The sequence below is a fragment of the Ranitomeya imitator genome, chromosome 5 (assembly GCF_032444005.1).
Source record: "Ranitomeya imitator isolate aRanImi1 chromosome 5, aRanImi1.pri, whole genome shotgun sequence".
NCBI lineage: Eukaryota > Metazoa > Chordata > Amphibia > Anura > Dendrobatidae > Ranitomeya > Ranitomeya imitator.
Genome location: NC_091286.1, coordinates 79,189,845 through 79,209,496, shown reverse-complemented (window position 1 = coordinate 79,209,496; position 19,652 = coordinate 79,189,845). Strand labels below are relative to the sequence as shown.

The 19,652-nt window shown below is 40.6% G+C and overlaps 1 protein-coding gene across 4 annotated transcripts in view; it reads right to left on the bottom strand.

Annotated features, from left to right (window-relative positions):
- The window catches only part of CCDC88A (coiled-coil domain containing 88A), a 303,481-nt gene that overhangs the window by 20,556 nt on the left and 263,273 nt on the right, over window positions 1-19,652 (bottom strand). For 3 of the 4 annotated variants that reach the window (XM_069768845.1, XM_069768841.1, XM_069768844.1), the window contains exons 24-28: window positions 17,983-18,075; window positions 13,082-13,296; window positions 6,701-6,778; window positions 4,465-4,668; window positions 1,134-1,205 (exon numbers count right to left, since the gene is read on the bottom strand). In XM_069768845.1, coding sequence (XP_069624946.1) covers window positions 1,134-1,205; window positions 4,465-4,668; window positions 6,701-6,778; window positions 13,082-13,296; window positions 17,983-18,075 — 662 coding nt within the window. The remainder of the gene's footprint in view (window positions 1-1,133; window positions 1,206-4,464; window positions 4,669-6,700; window positions 6,779-13,081; window positions 13,297-17,982; window positions 18,076-19,652) is intronic. The other variant, XM_069768843.1, reaches the window with a different exon arrangement.

Here is a 19,652-nt window from a genome sequence, read left to right as displayed (position 1 = left end):
CTGTATTTTAATGAGTACAGACTTTCTCATTACTGAGATTAGGAGATGACAGTTGGTGCTTAGCAGATTCTATGGAGAAGGGAGGAGGAGCTAGAGGCAGGCACAGGCATTCTGCTACAAGTTCTCCTGGCCAATTGTGCAATTGCCTATTCCTGTTAGACATGTGGGTGGGAACCAGTCACCTTGTCAAATGGGATTGTCCCTAGACAGTCTGACACGGAGAAATCTATGTTGACCGTTGAGGGAATATGGTGACACTTAGGGCTCATTCTGACATTTTTTCTGCAAAACAGTTCTGTGTTTTTCACAGATAGAACCCTTACTTATTATAGTCTATGATGCTGATCACTTATTCATACATTTTGCAGATCGATTGGCCTGCCCAAAATCACAGAGACTTGTCCAGTCTTGATTGGATTCTTGGATCAGAATCGTCAATGCAAGTCTTTAGATCCGTGAAAAAATAAATAAATCAGACAGTGCTAGGATGTCATGGACTTTTTGAGAAGGTTGAGAACCCTACTTCTTTTTTTTTTAAACTGATGAAAGTCTGATCCATCTCTGATGGTGAAAACTGACACGAAGACCAAACTCTGATGAAACTCTGATCAAAAATACTCATGAAACTTGACCTTTTTTTGTGTATGAGAAAAATCACCAATGTCTGAGTGATCCCTTAGCTGTCAATTTATTCATACATTTTCAAGTTAAATAAAAGAAAACAGAGGTTAGAGTTCTAGAAAATATGGCCCCAAATTGTTATTTTATTGGGAATACCATTATCTACTAAACTATACACGTAAGTGAGGCCGACTGGTAATCTTTACATGCATGAGCCGTTTTAAACTGGTCCCATGGTTGGTAACCAATAAGCATTGCTGTGTCCTTCGGCAATGTGATGGGGCCACGTAGCACTCTGTGGTTTTACTACTTATACACTTCTTTCAGTTTTATGTGCATATATGCAATATAAAATATGTAAATTAATCTACTGTAACATGCTTGTATAAGATGAATAATAAGATGTTAGCTGGTTAACCAGAGAAAATAGAACTCTTTTAGTTAATCACACACATTTATACGCCTCACTAATCAAAATAACATACAGAAAAGTTTACAAGAAGAATACTTACCCAGAGCCGCAGTTGTCACATAAGAATCATCGCTGACTCCATGACCACTGACGTCCTCATAGGACGCACCATCTAGAAAACAAAAATCAGACAGAGCAGGTTTGGCAAGAAGGAAAAAAGGAAAGTTAAAGGGTCAGCCCACAACTGAATGTAAAATGACTGTTTTTGAGCCTAGGAATAATGTGTGTATTTATGTTCCATATTTGTAATGGTGCCCACTGGATCTTTTGATTCTCATGGGCAGCACGGTGGCACAGTGGTTAGCGCCAGGGTGCTCTCAGATGCACTCAGTGGTTAGCACCAGGGTGCTCTCAGATGCACTCAGTGGTTAGCACCAGGGTGCTCTCAGATGCACTCAGTGGTTAGCACCAGGGTGCTCTCAGATGCACTCAGTGGTTAGCACCAGGGTGCTCTCAGATGCACTCAGTGGTTAGCACCAGGGTGCTCTCAGATGCACTCAGTGGTTAGCACCAGGGTGCTCTCAGATGCACTCAGTGGTTAGCACCAGGGTGCTCTCAGATGCACTCAGTGGTTAGCACCAGGGTGCTCTCAGATGCACTCAGTGGTTAGCACCAGGGTGCTCTCAGATGCACTCAGTGGTTAGCACTCAGTGGTTGTCCACCAGGGACAACATCTGCAAGGAGTTCTCCCCGTGTTTGTATGGGTTTCATCCAGGGTTCACCAGTTTCCTCACATGTTCCAAAGACATACTGATAGGGAATTTAGATTGTGAGCCCCATCTGTAAAGCACTGCGGAATAGGTTAGCGCTATATAAAGATTATTATTATTATTATTAGAACATTCACTTAATTTATCCAGTGCTTTAGAGATACAATGCTCCTCTGGGAAATTTAATATGCAAATTACCTCTTCAGAGAGGACTTGAACCCTATAGCGCCACCTGTTGGAAGCAGCAATCCTACAAGTCATGACTGACCCTTTAACAAGTCTTGAAATGTGACTTAGGACAAAAGCCAAGCTGGATTTTTATTGGCATGCCTACACAATGGTACACTTTGCCAGCTAAAGAGTTGTGACTTGCTGGAGTGATCCAGAAGCCACAACTCAATGTAAGTCAATGAGAGCCAGAACAAGGGTCTCATAGACTTACATTGAGAGCTTGCAACTGTTACCTCCGACTTCCCGTCAGTCAGAAATTACAGTCACAAGATGGCAGTGCAGGGCCAGAGTGGCACCGGAAGAGCTGAAGATGGCAGCTGGTAAATATAAGAGTAGGGTCAGGGACCTTAGATTAATAGCACCACTCCAGTGCTGAAATAAAAATCACGCAGACGCGGTGTATTCAAGACTATGGACTCCTGTGTCACGTAAAATATTTTACATATCTTAGAAGTTACCCTCAGCTAAAAAGTCACAATAAGTTTCAAGTTGCAATCTTTATTTCTTCATTCATTTTCTGACCTGTTAATATGCAGAAATAAATGCTGAGGTCCTATAACAGGCTGCTGCTGATGGCTTCACTAGCTCTCATGTACATACACGGCTTTATTTCTGTACCGATTTCCCTTCTACAGCCTATAAGAGATCTCTTATCCTATTTGCTGACAGACATTAAGAGAATTGTGTAACCCTTGTTGAATCGATCATGGGTACTTGCCCCTATATCGAAACTCATACACAACCTGTCACCTATGGCCCTTTCCACCTGCAGACTACTTGTGTTTTCCTTTCTACCTACTACACTCTGATAGAGTACAGTCTTTGTGGGCCACCCTCCCTGAAAAGTTGGATGGCTTCAACCCTTACCACACTCTGCCGAACTACTGTGTGTGCATAACCACCTCCCCTCCAACCTCTAACAAAAGAAAGGATGGGTAGTGCAGAGACAACCAATTCAACCATGAGTAGTATGCTGTTGGATCTGTTTCAGAAGCAACGGGACAATCAACTATGTTTAGGAGTTGTACTAACTCTACAGTACAGCAATAGGGAATTCTTCATCTGGGCTTACAAAGTTGCTTAAAAAAGCTCTCATCAAAGTTCTTATCCTCTTAATATATTGCAATCATCATATTACATATTGTAGCACTGTGTACTTACAATTGCTAATTTTGCCTTTCTACCCAGCTAATTCTTCTCCTTTTTTGCGCTATATATATATATATATATATATATATATATATATATATATATATATATATATATATATATATATATATATAAACAGGAAGTCTCTTTTCCGTGCATTTAATCATTCTCCTCTTCCACTCCATCCCCAGCTGCTCCCTTCTCCCCCTGCCAGGGACTTTTGCAGTGACACGATTCATACATTGAAAATTGATTTCCTGTTTCTACATAGATCTTTACAGGATTCAGTTTGTCAGTTTTTATCACATGATATCATAGACTTAATGGAAAGAGAAGTATTAGCTGGGTAGAAAGGCAAAATGAGCAATTGTAAGTACACAGCGCTATATAACATGATGATCGCAATATATTAAAAGGATAAAAATTGTGATGGGAGGGCTTCTTTAATTTTGTATTTTAAAGCAAATGAACCAAAAAATAATAGTGCAAATGTGTCTATAGTCTTATAGGGTTATTGTTTTAGCTTGTTGTAATTTAATAGGATCCTTCAATGTGGACAAAAATCTGCCCTAGTCATGTGATGGACACGTGCGTTACAGGTTTTTGGCAAACCCTGGTCTGATAAATGAGCGTCAAAAAGTATAGTAGCGTTTCATTTATTTGCTGAAATGGTATTAATGTTAATAATCTAAATTATATAGAGTAGGTATAAAATGCATATATGGAAACTCAATAAAGACATTGCATTTGAGTTTGCAAAATTAGAGAACCAACATAAAACTAGAGAGACTTTGAACTATACTTCTTAAAATATGCTGCAACATGTGTTGTTTAGCATATTCATGTCTTATCATGTGGCGTAGGGGCTGTTGGATCCCCTCATCCACCAGGGCACGGAAGCACAATGTCTTCTCTTGCCCCCTACATAATGACACCTTTCTGAGGATGTTTGAGTTGCAATCAGTAAAAAAGTGTTAAGAAGTAATTATTGGCATTATAGCGGTTGCCGATTCCTGGAGAACATCCTGTACTGTAGGGCGGACTACATGGCAAACTGTCCTCAACATCTTTCCTTTTATTGATTTCAAGCATCTTTATACAACCTACCTATACTCTAACAATCCACATGACCTGGAAGGCAGTCTGTTAATACGAAACTTTACAAGTTGGCAAAGTGATGCTGCCAGCAAGGACATGCAACATGACCGCAGACCACAATATTTTCTTAACTTAATTTTTAATAACTAATAATAATACCAAAAGAAAAAACACAGCCTATACCTTTACTTTTAAGTATGTGCTTGGTTCTCATGCCCGCTGACTGGTTGGCTGTTGAGAAGTCGATTGCTGTTGTGGAGAAGGCCATAGTTCCCAAATCTTTCCTCCTTTTGCCGGTAGGAATTTCATCAGGGCCATCCAGATTCTCAGCACTACCTGTCCACTGTCCACCTGCCAGGACCATGGACTGGACCAGGTCATTCATGGCTGGGATGCAAATGAAAGCAAATGAATCAGCGTGATATTGCTCATGCCATCTTTCGCGAGCTTTGTTAAGACAGCCATCCAAGCGTTAAAAGCGTATTGCAGGTCAAAACAGCTACAAGTTCACAAATAGCCAGTTTGGTTGTGACATGCATTTTGTGGAGGATGATAAATGTAAGCGGATGTTTCCAGTAAAAGTGGCATTTTTAGATTACTTCTAAAGCCTGTTGTGTATTCCTTGCCATGCTCCTGCAGCAGTGACGAGCAGCATAGCTTGCCGGCAAGTTATGTTGCTTAAAAATGAAAAAAATGATATGACGCGGTGAAATAAACAGAACACAAAGTTGGTTACACTTCCCTTCACACAGTGGAGGCAGTCATTTTGTTGGAAAGAGTCTTGATTTGCCAATAAGTTACCAAGGAACTAGCTATGAGAGTAGGCTGAAGCTCCTCAGGGGCAGGCTGAACCCACATGAAATAGTTACCACCACTGTGTAGAGGTGACTTATAAAAATGTGCCTTGCGCTACCAAAAGAGAGACAAGCACACCAGAACAAGGAACTGAAGATCTTTTTGGAAGCACAAGGGTTGCTTTAAGCAATGATAAAGGGTCCATGGCCAGTGCAGGTTTTTTTTTGTCTTGGAAATCATTCTTGTTTTTAAAAGATGGCACTTCATAAAATGCATCTTTTTTAGAGAACTAAGATTTTTTTTTATATGAACTTAGCATGGACTTGCCAGCTTCACACCCCTGAGGAGCAAGCTATTTTGTGGGCTGAACCATTATACTAAAAGAAGAATTAGATCTCTGAATCATGAGAATTAAGTTATTAAAGGAACATTTGATATCGCTGCAAATCAAAGACCAAACATTGGTTCAACTTACAAAACGGATGCCTCGGCTGCGTGCCGGTAATGGATTCCTCCAACGTAACCTTTTGATGCCAGATTTTTACACACTCACTTACACCAAATAAAAGAACATAAGCGTATGTGTCTGTCCCTGGTGGTGTATTATAATCCAGGTCATTCATTGATTTCGTAAAAGGTGCGGGTTATATTATCGCACCTCACCTATGTTGCACCCGCCATCTGCAACGTTATACATTTTCATATACTGTACGCGGCCTTGACGAATTACATGAACAACTAATCTACCCATGTTAAAATAATCGCAAGAAACCCAACTGGCTTGTAAATTTAGGCTACATCATCACTACCATATTTCCAGACCGAATGCTGTCTGCGGATAAAGCTGACCTCACATGGACAGCACTGGGACCAATTTCATTGAGCGGTTCAGATGATCACATTTTCACACGAATCAAATGTCCATGTGAAAAAAAAATGTCACCATACACTATTCTCTTCTGCATATTCGCTTATCCAAGTCTATGGGTGCGCAAAAAAAAGGACCAGATCCCATAAGGATCAACCATATAGTATCCGATTTTTACGGATACATTGCAAATATTACCATAGGAATCTGCGTGTAAATTTAATTCGCTGCATATACGGATGATAATAGAGAAGAAAAATCTTCCGCTTTTCCGGATGAAAATTGGACAATTTTATATATCCTCATGTGAACTGAGTCTTATATTAAAGTCATTATAAATACTTTGATAGTTTTTTTATGTATATAATATGTACGGGAATCATTTGACCATGAAAGATTTTGCCTATATTGACCACAGATTTGTGCAGATATATTTTTTTTTACTAGCCATCATGTACAGTATATGGTTATGTGTACATATATAAGGACATGTACTACATCTTTCACTATGTTGTGGCACGCAGCCATTGCATTGAGTAGGACTGCACCATTGATCATGTACTTAGACGAGATACAAAGTCTAAATGCCAGATCCCTACTTATTGATCACTCAACACAAATTCAGTTTCGGCTTTTGTTTGGCATTGAGACTTGCATTTGGCATGTTAGGAGAGACAGCGCAGGTCGGGACAAGCTTATTGAAGGTATTAGTGATGGAAGCCAAGTACAGCTAGCGGAACCATTTTAATGTCTTACACACAGAGCGACGGTAGAGGGCCTTCATTTTGTCCTTATCCTTCGGTCTGTTCCTCATAAAGGGCAGTCTTTTCAGTGCTTATGTCACAGCATGGGAAGAAAGAAAAAAATCAAAAACAAGGAAACGGGGGCAAAAAAAAGAGAAATCAAAAGGGGAGGAAAGGAGAAGAACACATGGAAGAAGTTAAATGCTGAAACAAAAGACAGAAATGAGCATGTCTGATTCTCGGCTAAGCATGCACAACGAGACAAGAGACGTACACCGGTGTGTGATGGGTATGATATGCGACACAGACACTTAAACTATGCAAAGAGTCTCATTAAAAAATGTTTTAAAGAACAAAACATTTTTCCCCATTTCTTACAGAAGGCAAAGCTTTCCATAGTAAAAAAAAAAAGACATTACACAAGACAGTATACGGATGTTGGTGTAGTGATATCCTCATGCTTCAGTAAATACTGAGCCATTGGACCTTGAATTAAATGCTGAATGTAAGACTGTAGTCACATATCATTTAAGGCATACGCAGGGAGTCTTTACAGAAGTTACCTCTAATGCTTGCCATTTATAGCCGTATAGTAACGTACATCAACCATTGACCAGATTGGTAAGTGCTGTATAGTGGGTGTGCATGTGCTCTGTGTATACCTCTGTGTCTATATGTATATATGTGTATACATGAGTCTGCATATACTGTATGTGCTCTGTGTATACCTCTGTGTCTATATGTATATACATGAGTCTGCATATACTGTATGTGCTCTGTGTATACCTCTGTGTCTATATGTATATATGTGTATACATGAGTCTGCATATACTGTATGTGCTCTGTGTATACCTCTCTGTCTATATGTATATATGTGTATACATGAGTCTGCATATACTGTATGTGCTCTGTGTATATGTGCATTTGTAGATATGTGCTTTGTGTATCCATGTTTCTGTATGTACAAGTCTGTATGTGCTCTATGTATACATATTTGTCTGCATGTATGTGCTCTGTATGTTCCTGTCTCTGTGTGTATGTGTTCTGTGTATACATGTGTCTATTTGTATTCAAATAGGTCTGCAAGCATGTACTCTGGGTATTCATATCGGTCTGTACGTATGTGCTCTGTGTTTGCATATCTCTGATCTGTGTATACACGTGTCTATATGTATGTGTTCTGTGTATACATGTGTCTATATGTATGTGTTCTGTGTATACATGTCTATATATGCATGTCTGTGCTCTATGTATTCATATAAGTCTGTATGTATGTGCTCTGTGTATGATGCGTCTTTGTATGTGTACACCTGTGTCTGATTGTATGTACGCTGTGTATGCATATATTTCTATATGTATGTGCTTTGTGTATACGTGTCTGTAATTGCTTTGTGTATGTATACATATATTTCTGTATGTATGTGCTCTGTGTATACATGTGTCTAGTTGTATGTACTCTGTGTATACATATATGTCTGTATGTAAGTGCTTTGTGTATACATGTCTGTGTTTGTGTTCTGTGTATACAAATATATGTGTATGTGCTCTGTGTATACAGGTTATGTGTATATTAGTAATGAGCGACCGTGATTGGATAAGGTGTTATCGAAGCATGTGGATGTAGGGAGAAAAGATTCAGCTACGGCAATATAAAATCATGAAGTTTTGATTTAAGCCATTTAAAACAAGGCAGTTGTAGTGACACAATGATGAATACAGTCGTAGTGTGGAAGGTGTCATGGATGGAAAACTGGACAACCAGCATGCTCGTGTGATAACCGAGTGTCTTCGGTGTGCTTGAAAAATATGTTTGAGTCCCCGTGTCTTCATGTCTCGCGGCTGTTCGACAGCCACAACACATGCAGGGATTCGCTTATCACTACTGTATATACATTTGTGTGTGTACAACATGCATTATGTAAAAAAAAAAAAAAAAGTATGTTCACATTTGTGGCCAATTTGAACATGTGTTTATGTGCTGCATGTATACAAACTTAATCCAAGCTCAATTTTTGTGTTTTTTCTTTGTATTTTTGCATTCTGTGCAAGCTGGGGCATGGCCTCTCTTTCCTGAGCTGGAAATTACATTAAAAGGCTTCCCCAGACTGGTGTCCATAGATTTGTCTGCCCTTATTCACACACTGAGGTCAACTCTGACACGTGGTAAGGTTTTTAATATAAGACAGCGTAGGTCCCGTCCCGATCGGGGGCAACTTGTTGACGGTGGGATGGCTTTTATGCTATTTTTTATAAAAAGCCGTAATACTAAGAACCCTGAGTTATGTGAATGCACTTTTGCTTTTTACTTATTTAGTTACAGCAGGGTTTTTGCTCATTTTGTTTTTTGTAGGTTTTGTGTGCTTTGTGGCCAATGTGAACATGCGTTTATGTGCTGCATGTATACCAACTTAATCCAAGCTCAATTTTTGTGTTTTTTTCTTTGTATTTTTGCATTCTGTGCAAGCTGGAGTGTGGCCTCCCTTTCCCGAGCTGGAAATTACATTTAGGCCGTGGTCACACTTGCGAATGCAATGCGAGAAACTCGCACGAGTCTCTCGCTTCAATACCTGGCACAGCCACCGGCTCTCGGGAACAGAGCGTTCAGCTGCAGAGAAATACTTGCAGCCGCACGCTCTGGTCCCGAGTGCTGGTGACAGTGCCGGGTATTGATGTGAGAGACTCGTGCGAGTTTCTTGCATTGCACTCGCAAGTGTGACCCCGGGCCTTAAGGGCTTCCCCAGACTGGTGTCCATAGATTGGGACCCGGTCCTTTTGTCTGCCCTTATTCACACACTGAGGTTAAGGCTGGTTTCACATTTGCAGTTTTGTCTGCAGCGTTTCTGACGCATACATCCACATGCATCTTGATTTCCGGTGTGCGGCAAGGTCGCGGAGAACGCACCATGTTGGAATTTTTGAGGCGGCAAATTTCCGTCAAATATGCACAGGCATGCGCATGAGTGCGTTAAAAAAAGGGATTACTGTCTATGGGAATGCCTGCGTATGCATGTCTTTGCGTACGCATGCATTCGATACGCTTGCGTACGTTGGACTGTGCATCTCCAGGAAATGATTTAGACATGCCCATTGAGACACGCCCTTCTGGAAATATTATCAAACGCATGCGCATAAAAAGCGCAAACGCATGTAAAAACACATATAAATGCTGTGGGTTTTTTGCCGTCATGCGTAAGCTGATGCAGATGAAAAAAACGCTGCGTTATCATGCAATTGCATGCGTTTTTGCATTCGTTTGCGGACGATACGCTGCAGACACAACTGCAAATGTGAAACCAGCCTAACTCTGACACATGGTAAGGTTTTTAATATTAGACAGCGTAGGTCCCGTCCCGATCAGAGTCACCTTGTCGACGGTGGGATGGCTTTTATGCTATTTTTGAAAAAAACATTATTACTAAGAACCCTGAGTTATTTGAATGCACTTTTGCTTTTTACTTATTTAGTTACAGCAGGATTTATGCTCATTTTGTTTCTTGTATGTTTTGTATGCTTTGTGGCCAATGTGAACATGCGTTTATGTGCTGCATGTATACCAACTCAATCCAAGCTCAATTTTTGTGTTGTTTTTTTTTAACATACATTATGTGTATATGTGTGGTAACATACAATATTTATGTATCATATTGTGTGTGTATGTATAATTCACATTTATAAATACCGGCAGCACAGACTACAGTACTTATGTGTAAATGCGTCAGCAATCGCCCAACAAATGAGCAAAATGCGGCTTGTTAATCGGGTGACTGGATTGTTCTCAGCAGCACATCGCCTGTTGTAAACTGCTGATAACATGATACTGTATGAGGACAGATTTATCTACTAGTGATTATTCAGTGCCCATCATTCTTCGTAAGCCTGTGCAAACAAGCGCCAAACGACATTAATATAGTCAATCGCGCTCATTTATCCCCTTTCTGCCATCAGACGGGATTAGTATGTCCGATGGCAGAACCCCCGATTCCGCTTTGATGTGGGCTTCGGCAATGAGCCTGCAACAAAGCCGGGATACGTCAGCTGCTTTGAACAGCTGATATGTGCCGGCAATAGGCGCGGGTGGAATCGCGATCTGCCCACGCCTATTAACTAGTTAAATGCCGCTGTCAAACTCTGACAGCGGCATTTAACTCGCGCTTCCGGCCATCGGGCCGGAAATACGCACACTACTGACCCCTGTCACGTGATCGGGGGTCAGCGGTGCATCAGCATGACAACAAGACGACTCCTTGAGACCTCTATGGTTGTTGATGCCGGATTGCTATGAGTGCCACCCTGTGGTCGGCACCCATAGCAATGCAGTAATTCTACTACATAGAGGCGATCTGAGCATCGCCTCTATGTAGCAGAACCAATCAAGTTGTGGCAGCTTCTAGCCTCCAATGGAGGCTATTGAAGCATGCCAAAAGTTAAAAAAAAATGCTTTTAAAAATATGAAAAAAATGTCACCCCATTCAAAATAAAACAATAGAAAAAAAATCAAACCTACACATATTTGGTATTGCCGTGTTCAGAATCGCTCAATCTATCAATAAAAAAAAGATTAACCTGAACGCTAAATGACGTAGCGAGAAAAAAAGTCAAAATGCCAGAATTACTTTTTTTGGTCGCAGTGACATTGCATTAAAATGGAATAACGGGCGATCAAAAGAACGTATCTGCACAAAAATAGTATTATTGAAAACGCAAAAAATAAGCCATCACCCAACCCTAGATCACGAAAAATAGAGATGCTACGGGCAATTTTTTTATTTTATTTTTTTTTAGCAAAGTTTGGAAGTTTGGAACTCGTAATGAACTGGAGAATCATAATGGCAGGTCAGTTTTGGCATTTAGTGAACCTAGCAAAAAAAGCCAAACAAAAAACAAGTGTGGGATTGCACTCTTTTGCAATTTCACCGCACTTGGAATTTTTTTCCTGCTTTCTAGTACAAGACATGGTAAAACCAATGATGTCGTTCAAAAGTACAACTCGTTCCACAAAAAACAAGCCCTCACATGGCCATATTGACTCTGGGAAGGAGGGGAGCGAAAAACGAAAACACAAAACCGAAAAAAGCTCCGGGGGTTAAGGGGATAATGGTCTGAATTCCGCTTACGTGAATGCAACCCAAATGTTTCTGTATAATGGTGAAATATATGGGCATTTAGGACCCCATGTTAACTTTTGCCCAGACCCACACAATGTCTGAAACCGGCCCCGATTGCACCAGATGTACTGTTATATATGTACATTATGCATCCACAATCAAAGTAATTCAGAATATTTTATAATCTGACACGTACGAGATCCACAAGGGTGACTCATTCTGTGATGGGCCGATATCTCATAAGAAATATCAGTGTAGTGAAGCTAAATGGACATGTAGATCTATTACACTAATATCTTGTATAGGATGTGCACAGATAAAGACTGGACAGAGGTGGATGTTACATATCAAACACAATGAAAATAAAACCATGCAGAAGAGGACAGATGGAAATTCAAGACATTTTGATTGTTTTTATTAGGGTTTAAAAAAGGTCACATGCCTGAGGTATGTTCACCCTATAAAATGTACTATTACGATTCATATTATGGGCACTGATGCGACTTTCCCCTTGTTATTCCTCCTAGAAATGTATGAATAAATCGACATTGGGGTGTTACCTTTGTCCTTATCAAAAGAATGTGTTCCTGCCAACGCTCACTTTGTCAGCTCTGATTGGACTGTGTAGGACACGCCCCCAACTGGTAACACCCAGAAGTCAATTTATTCATACATTTCTAGAATAAGAGAGGAACTGTACAGCACAGAGTTATAAGAAGAGATGCCCCAGAATTTTTTTCACGGTAACTATAATTTTTTTTCAATAATAGACATGTCAGGAGAACCCACGGTTCCGCTATAAGTAAATTATTTTACTCAGTATATTTTCAGCATCTATTGCTTTTTTACCACACCCCTAGTGTCACTGTTTGATAACTTTGTGAGTACAATCTAAACCCCCCAAAAATGATTATTTACAAAAATGAAAGACCACAAACAAATTTCAAAGATATTTCTTTACAAATAAAGGTTTCCATAGTATAACCCAAGCGAAGGAACATTAATACAGTAGATAAAGGTCAAGTGAATGATGATGGGCACTGAAAACAAGTTACAGTTAAGTCAAGATTTACCACAAACACAAATTCTATGAAAATATTAAAAACATCATCAAAACATATGGTTTGTCTACCTATACAGAGAACACTCAAACGACAATGTGGGGGAACAGGCAGAAACATTTCCAGGGCAGAATTAAGTAGAACGTCAACACTGTCCTTCATAGTTCTATATAATAAGAGAATAATAGAATACACAGTATACAGCACAGTATATAACACAGTACTCACTGCTGCTCTTTTTGGCTCCAAGCGGGTGCCCGTCTTCAAGAGAATTGGAGCCTACAGAAGAGCTATCCTGGCTATCCAATGGAGGTAGTTGTAAAAATCCTTCACCAGACTCCGATCGAGAAGGAGGGAGAGTGAGAGATCTCAGCTGTTCACGACTTACATCCTTCTTAGACTTGATTAGCTTCCTCATCTTTAAGGTTATCCAATTACCTCTCCTTTGGGGGTAGAGAACTGAGCTATTTACAAGGTACTAATTTCCTGAGTGTAAAATACACTAAGATTTATTCAATACATTTTTATATAACTTTCTTTAAAAAAACTGAAGTTGGTAAATTAACTTGCCAAGTACCGTGCCCCTATACAACATTTTGTAACCTAGCCTGACCCTATACAACATTATATAATCTAGCCTGCCCCTATACAATATTATCTAACTTAGCCTGCCCCTATACAACATTATGCAACCTAGCCTGCCCCTATACAACACTATGTAACTTAGTCTGATCCTATACAACATTATGTAACTTAGCCTGCCCCTATACAACATTATGTAACTTAGCCTGCCCCTATACAACATTATGTAACTTAGCCTGCCCATATACCACATTATGTAAGTTAGCCTGCCCCTATACAACATTATGTACTGTAACTTAGCCTGCCCCTATACAACACTATGTAACTTAGCCTGCCCCTATACCACATTATGCAACCTAGCCTGCCCCTATACAACATTATGTAACTTAGCCTGCCCCTATACCACATTATGCAACCTAGCCTGCCCCTATACAATATTATCTAACTTAGCCTGCCCCTATACAACATTATGCAACCTAGCCTGCCCCTATACAACATTATGTAACCTAGCCTGCCTCTATACAACATTATGTAACTTAGCCTGCCCCTATACATTATATAACTTAGCCTGCCCCTATACAACATTATGCAATCTAGCCTGCCTCTGTACAACATTATGTAACTTAGCCTGCCCCTATACAACATTATGTAACCTAGCCTGCCTCTATACAACATTATGTAACTTAGCCTGCCCCTATACAACAGTATGTAACTTAGCCTGCCCTTTTACAACATTATGTAACTTAGCCTGCCCATATACCACATTATGTAAGTTAGCCTGCCCCTATACAACATTATGTACTGTAACTTAGCCTGCCCCTATACAACACTATGTAACTTAGCCTGCCCCTATACCACATTATGCAACCTAGCCTGCCTCTATACAACATTATGTAACTTAGCCTGCCCCTATACCACATTATGCAACCTAGCCTGCCCCTATACAATATTATCTAACTTAGCCTGCCCCTATACAACATTATGCAACCTAGCCTGCCCCTATACAACACTATGTAACTTAGTCTGATCCTATACAACATTATGTAACTTAGCCTGCCCCTATACAACATTATGTAACTTAGCCTGCCCCTATACAACATTATGTAACTTAGCCTGCCCATATACCACATTATGTAAGTTAGCCTGCCCCTATACAACATTATGTACTGTAACTTAGCCTGCCCCTATACAACACTATGTAACTTAGCCTGCCCCTATACCACATTATGCAACCTAGCCTGCCCCTATACAACATTATGTAACTTAGCCTGCCCCTATACCACATTATGCAACCTAGCCTGCCCCTATACAATATTATCTAACTTAGCCTGCCCCTATACAACATTATGCAACCTAGCCTGCCCCTATACAACATTATGTAACCTAGCCTGCCTCTATACAACATTATGTAACTTAGCCTGCCCCTATACATTATATAACTTAGCCTGCCCCTATACAACATTATGCAATCTAGCCTGCCTCTGTACAACATTATGTAACTTAGCCTGCCCCTATACAACATTATGTAACCTAGCCTGCCTCTATACAACATTATGTAACTTAGCTTGCCCCTATACAACATTATGCAACCTAGTCTGCCTCTGTACAACATTATGTAACTTAGCCTGCCCCTATACAACATTATGTAACCTGCCCTGCCCCTATACAACATTATGCAACCTAGCCTGCCTCTGTACAACATTATGTAACTTAGCCTGCCCCTATACAACATTATGTAACCTGCCCTGCCCCTATACAAGATTATGCAACCTAGCCTGCCTCTGTACAACATTAGGTAACTTAGCCTGCCCCTATACAACATTATGTAACCTGCCCTGCCCCTATACAACATTATGCAATCTAGCCTGCCCCTATACAACATTATGCAACCTAGCTTGCCCCTATACAACATTATGTAACTTAGCCTGCCCCTATACAACATTATGCAACCTAGCCTGCCCCTATACAACACTATGTAACTTAGCCTGATCCTATACAACATTATGTAACCTAGCCTGCCCCTATACAACATTATGTAACCTAGCCTGCCTCTGTACAACATTATGAAACTTAGCCTGCCCCTATACAACATTATGTAACCTAGCCTGCCCCTATACAACATTATGTAACTTAGCCTGCCTCTATACAACACTATGTAACTTAGCCTGCCCTTATACAACATTATGTAACTTAGCCTGCCCCTATACAACATTATGTAACTTAGCCTGCCCCTATACAACACTATGTAACTTAGCCTGATCCTATACAACATTATGTAACCTAGCCTGCCTCTATACAACATTATGTAACTTAGCCTGCCCCTATACCACATTATGTAACTTAGCCTGCCCCTATACAACATTATGTACTGTAACTTAGCCTGCCCCTATACAACACTATGTAACTTAGCCTGCCCCTATACCACATTATGCAACCTAGCCTGCCCCTATACAACATTATGTAACTTAGCCTGCCCCTATACAACATTATGTAACTTAGCCTGCCCCTATACCACATTATGTAACTTAGCCTGCCCCTATACAACATTATGTAACTTAGCCTGCCCCTATACAACATTATGTAACTCAGCCTGCCCCTATACAACATTATGTAACTTAGCTTGCCCCTATACAACATTATGCAACCTAGCCTGCCTCTGTACAACATTATGTAACTTAGCCTGCCCCTATACAACATTATGTAACCTGCCCTGCCCCTATACAACATTATGCAACCTAGCCTGCCTCTGTACAACATTATGTAACTTAGCCTGCCCCTATACAACATTATGTAACCTGCCCTGCCCCTATACAACATTATGCAACCTAGCCTGCCTCTGTACAACATTAGGTAACTTAGCCTGCCCCTATACAACATTATGTAACCTGCCCTGCCCCTATAGAACATTATGCAATCTAGCCTGCCCCTATACAACATTATGCAACCTAGCTTGCCCCTATACAACATTATGTAATTTAGCCTGCCCCTATACAACATTATGCAACCTAGCCTGCCCCTATACAACACTATGTAACTTAGCCTGATCCTATACAACATTATGTAACCTAGCCTGCCCCTATACAACATTATGTAACCTAGCCTGCCTCTATACAACATTACGTAACTTAGCCTGCCCCTATACCACATTACGTAACTTAGCCTGCCCCTATACAACATTATGTAACTTAGCCTGCCCCTATACAACATTATGCAATCTAGCCTGCCTCTGTACAACATTATGAAACTTAGCCTGCCCCTATACAACATTATGTAACCTAGCCTGCCTCTATACAACATTATGTAACTTAGCCTGCCCCTATACAACATTATGTAACTTAGCCTGCCTCTATACAACACTATGTAACTTAGCCTGCCCTTATACAACATTATGTAACTTAGCCTGCCCCTATACAACATTATGTAACTTAGCCTGCCCCTATACAACACTATGTAACTTAGCCTGATCCTATACAACATTATGTAACCTAGCCTGCCTCTATACAACAATATGTAACTTAGCCTGCCCCTATACCACATTATGTAACTTAGCCTGCCCCTATACAACATTATGTACTGTAACTTAGCCTGCCCCTATACAACACTATGTAACTTAGCCTGCCCCTATACCACATTATGCAACCTAGCCTGCCCCTATACAACATTATGTAACTTAGCCTGCCCCTATACAACATTATGTAACTTAGCCTGCCCCTATACAACACTATGTAACTTAGCCTGCCCCTATACCACATTATGCAACCTAACCTACCCCTATACAACACTATGTAACTTAGCCTGTCCCAATGCAACATTATACAACCTAGCCTGCCCCTATACAACACTATGTAACTTAGCCTGATCCTATACAACATTATGTAACCTAGCCTGCCCCTATACAACATTATGTAACCTAGCCTGCCCCTATACAACATTATGTAACTTAGCCTGCCCCATACCACATTATGTAAGTTAGCCTGCCCCTATACAACATTATGTACTGTAACTTAGCCTGCCCCTATACAACACTATGTAACTTAGCCTGCCCCTATACCACATTATGCAACCTAGCCTGCCCCTATACAACATTATGTAACTTAGCCTGCCCCTATACAACATTATGTAACTTAGCCTGCCCCTATACCACATTATGTAACTTAGCCTGCCCCTATACAACATTATGTAACTTAGCCTGCCCCTATACAACATTATGTAACTTAGCCTGCCCCTATACAACATTATGTAACTTAGCTTGCCCCTATACAACATTATGCAACCTAGCCTGCCTCTGTACAACATTATGTAACTTAGCCTGCCCCTATACAACATTATGTAACCTGCCCTGCCCCTATACAACATTATGCAACCTAGCCTGCCTCTGTACAACATTATGTAATTTTGCCTGCCCCTATACAACATTATGTAACCTGCCCTGCCCCTATACAACATTATGCAACTAGCCTGCCTCTGTACAACATTATGTAACTTAGCCTGCCCCTATACAACATTATGTAACCTGCCCTGCCCCTATACAACATTATGCAATTTACCGTCTTGGAGGAGAAGGCTCATAGAATTTATACTGATCCATGATTTTTTCTTCCAGTTTTTCTTTTTGCCGTCTCAGCTCATTAATTTTATCCCTAAAAATAAATAGGAATTTATTAACAATAATAAATATAATCATTATTAAACTAGAGGGGTTCTTGTCTGTTAAGTTACTTTCAGGTAGCTGTATAACAAAGAACTATTGTATTGTAACTTTCATATTAAGATCATATTGCCCAGACATCTATCACCAGAACATCTTTAGCAATCTGAGCCCGATTGTGTTGATCTCTGGGTGGTCTTGGTATTATAGCTGTAAAGCCCCCGTCACACACAGCGAGATCGCTAGCGAGATCGCTGCTGAGTCACAAGTTTTGTGACGCAACAGCGATCTCAGTAGCGATCTCGCTATGTGTGACACGTAGCAGCGATCAGGCCCCTGCTGTGAGATCGCTGGTCGTGTCGGAATGGCCTGGGCCATTTTTTGATCGTTGAGGTCCCGCTGGGTAACACACATCGCTGTGTTTGACACCTTACCAACGACCTCGCTGACAGGACGTCCCATTGAATCGTCATGAAATAGCATCGTTGTACAGGTCGCTACAGGTCGCCGCATCGCTGCTGCGTCGTTGGTGAGATCTCACTGTTTGACATCTCACCAGCGACCACATAGCGACGCTTGAGCGATCCCTGACAGGTCGTATCGTTGTCGGAATCGCTCAAGCGTCGCTATGTGTGACGGGGCCTTAATGCCCATTTTACAGTGATAACAGTATTCTTTAATTCCAGGAAGTGATGCAGGAAGAAAATAAACTTTTGATATTGGGCATGTCTCATTGGATGCAAAGCATTGCACTGGAGATGGGTTTCTGGATAAACCGTCTATAACAGGGGTGCACAACTTGACGCCCGGGGGCCACATGGGGCCTCCAATGCCAATCTGTGCGGCCCCCAACCAAATGCACAGAAGAATTCTTGACTGACAGATTAACTATAGTGAGCATCCACACACAGAGGAGAGGCGGCATTAGCTGAGGAGCAAGCACCGGCAAGTACTAATGGTGCCCTGTGTAAACACCTCTGGATGCCTCATACATCAGGAGAATGGGGTCTCTTAACCCCTTTGGCACTCCAGAAAGTTGTATGTAAAGCAGCCTTCGGTGTCTGTGCTGGCCCCACTGTAGTTTATGGGAGGCTTGAAACATTCGGTGGTAAAAAAAAAAACCAAAACAATCTATTGTAGAGAGCCATGTGCAAGCATGACCTCTTCCTCTTTAGGACCTGTTCACACAGTTCATTTACAAGGATTTAAAAGAAAATGTTATTGCGAATCCACATAAAAATACTTAAAATACTCTTTGAATAACTTCCTGTTAGTTTTACTGGGAAATGTTCTAAAAGTTCGTGAAATAAAAAACAGCACTGTGTGCCCTAAAGGATCTATCCAATTCAGTAGTAAACGTATTTAAAGAATAAGTTTTTGATGTGGATTTAGGAGCGGAATCTATTTCTAAATCCTCGTCAAAAAACTTTGTGTGAACATACCGTGAGGCTAAATTCCCTCGATGCATATGTGGTGAGGATTTGATGTTGCAGATTTAACTTGTGTTTTTATCATTGCGTTTTTTAGGGCTTTTTTTACATGCATTTTTCTTTTTTTGCGATTTTTGTC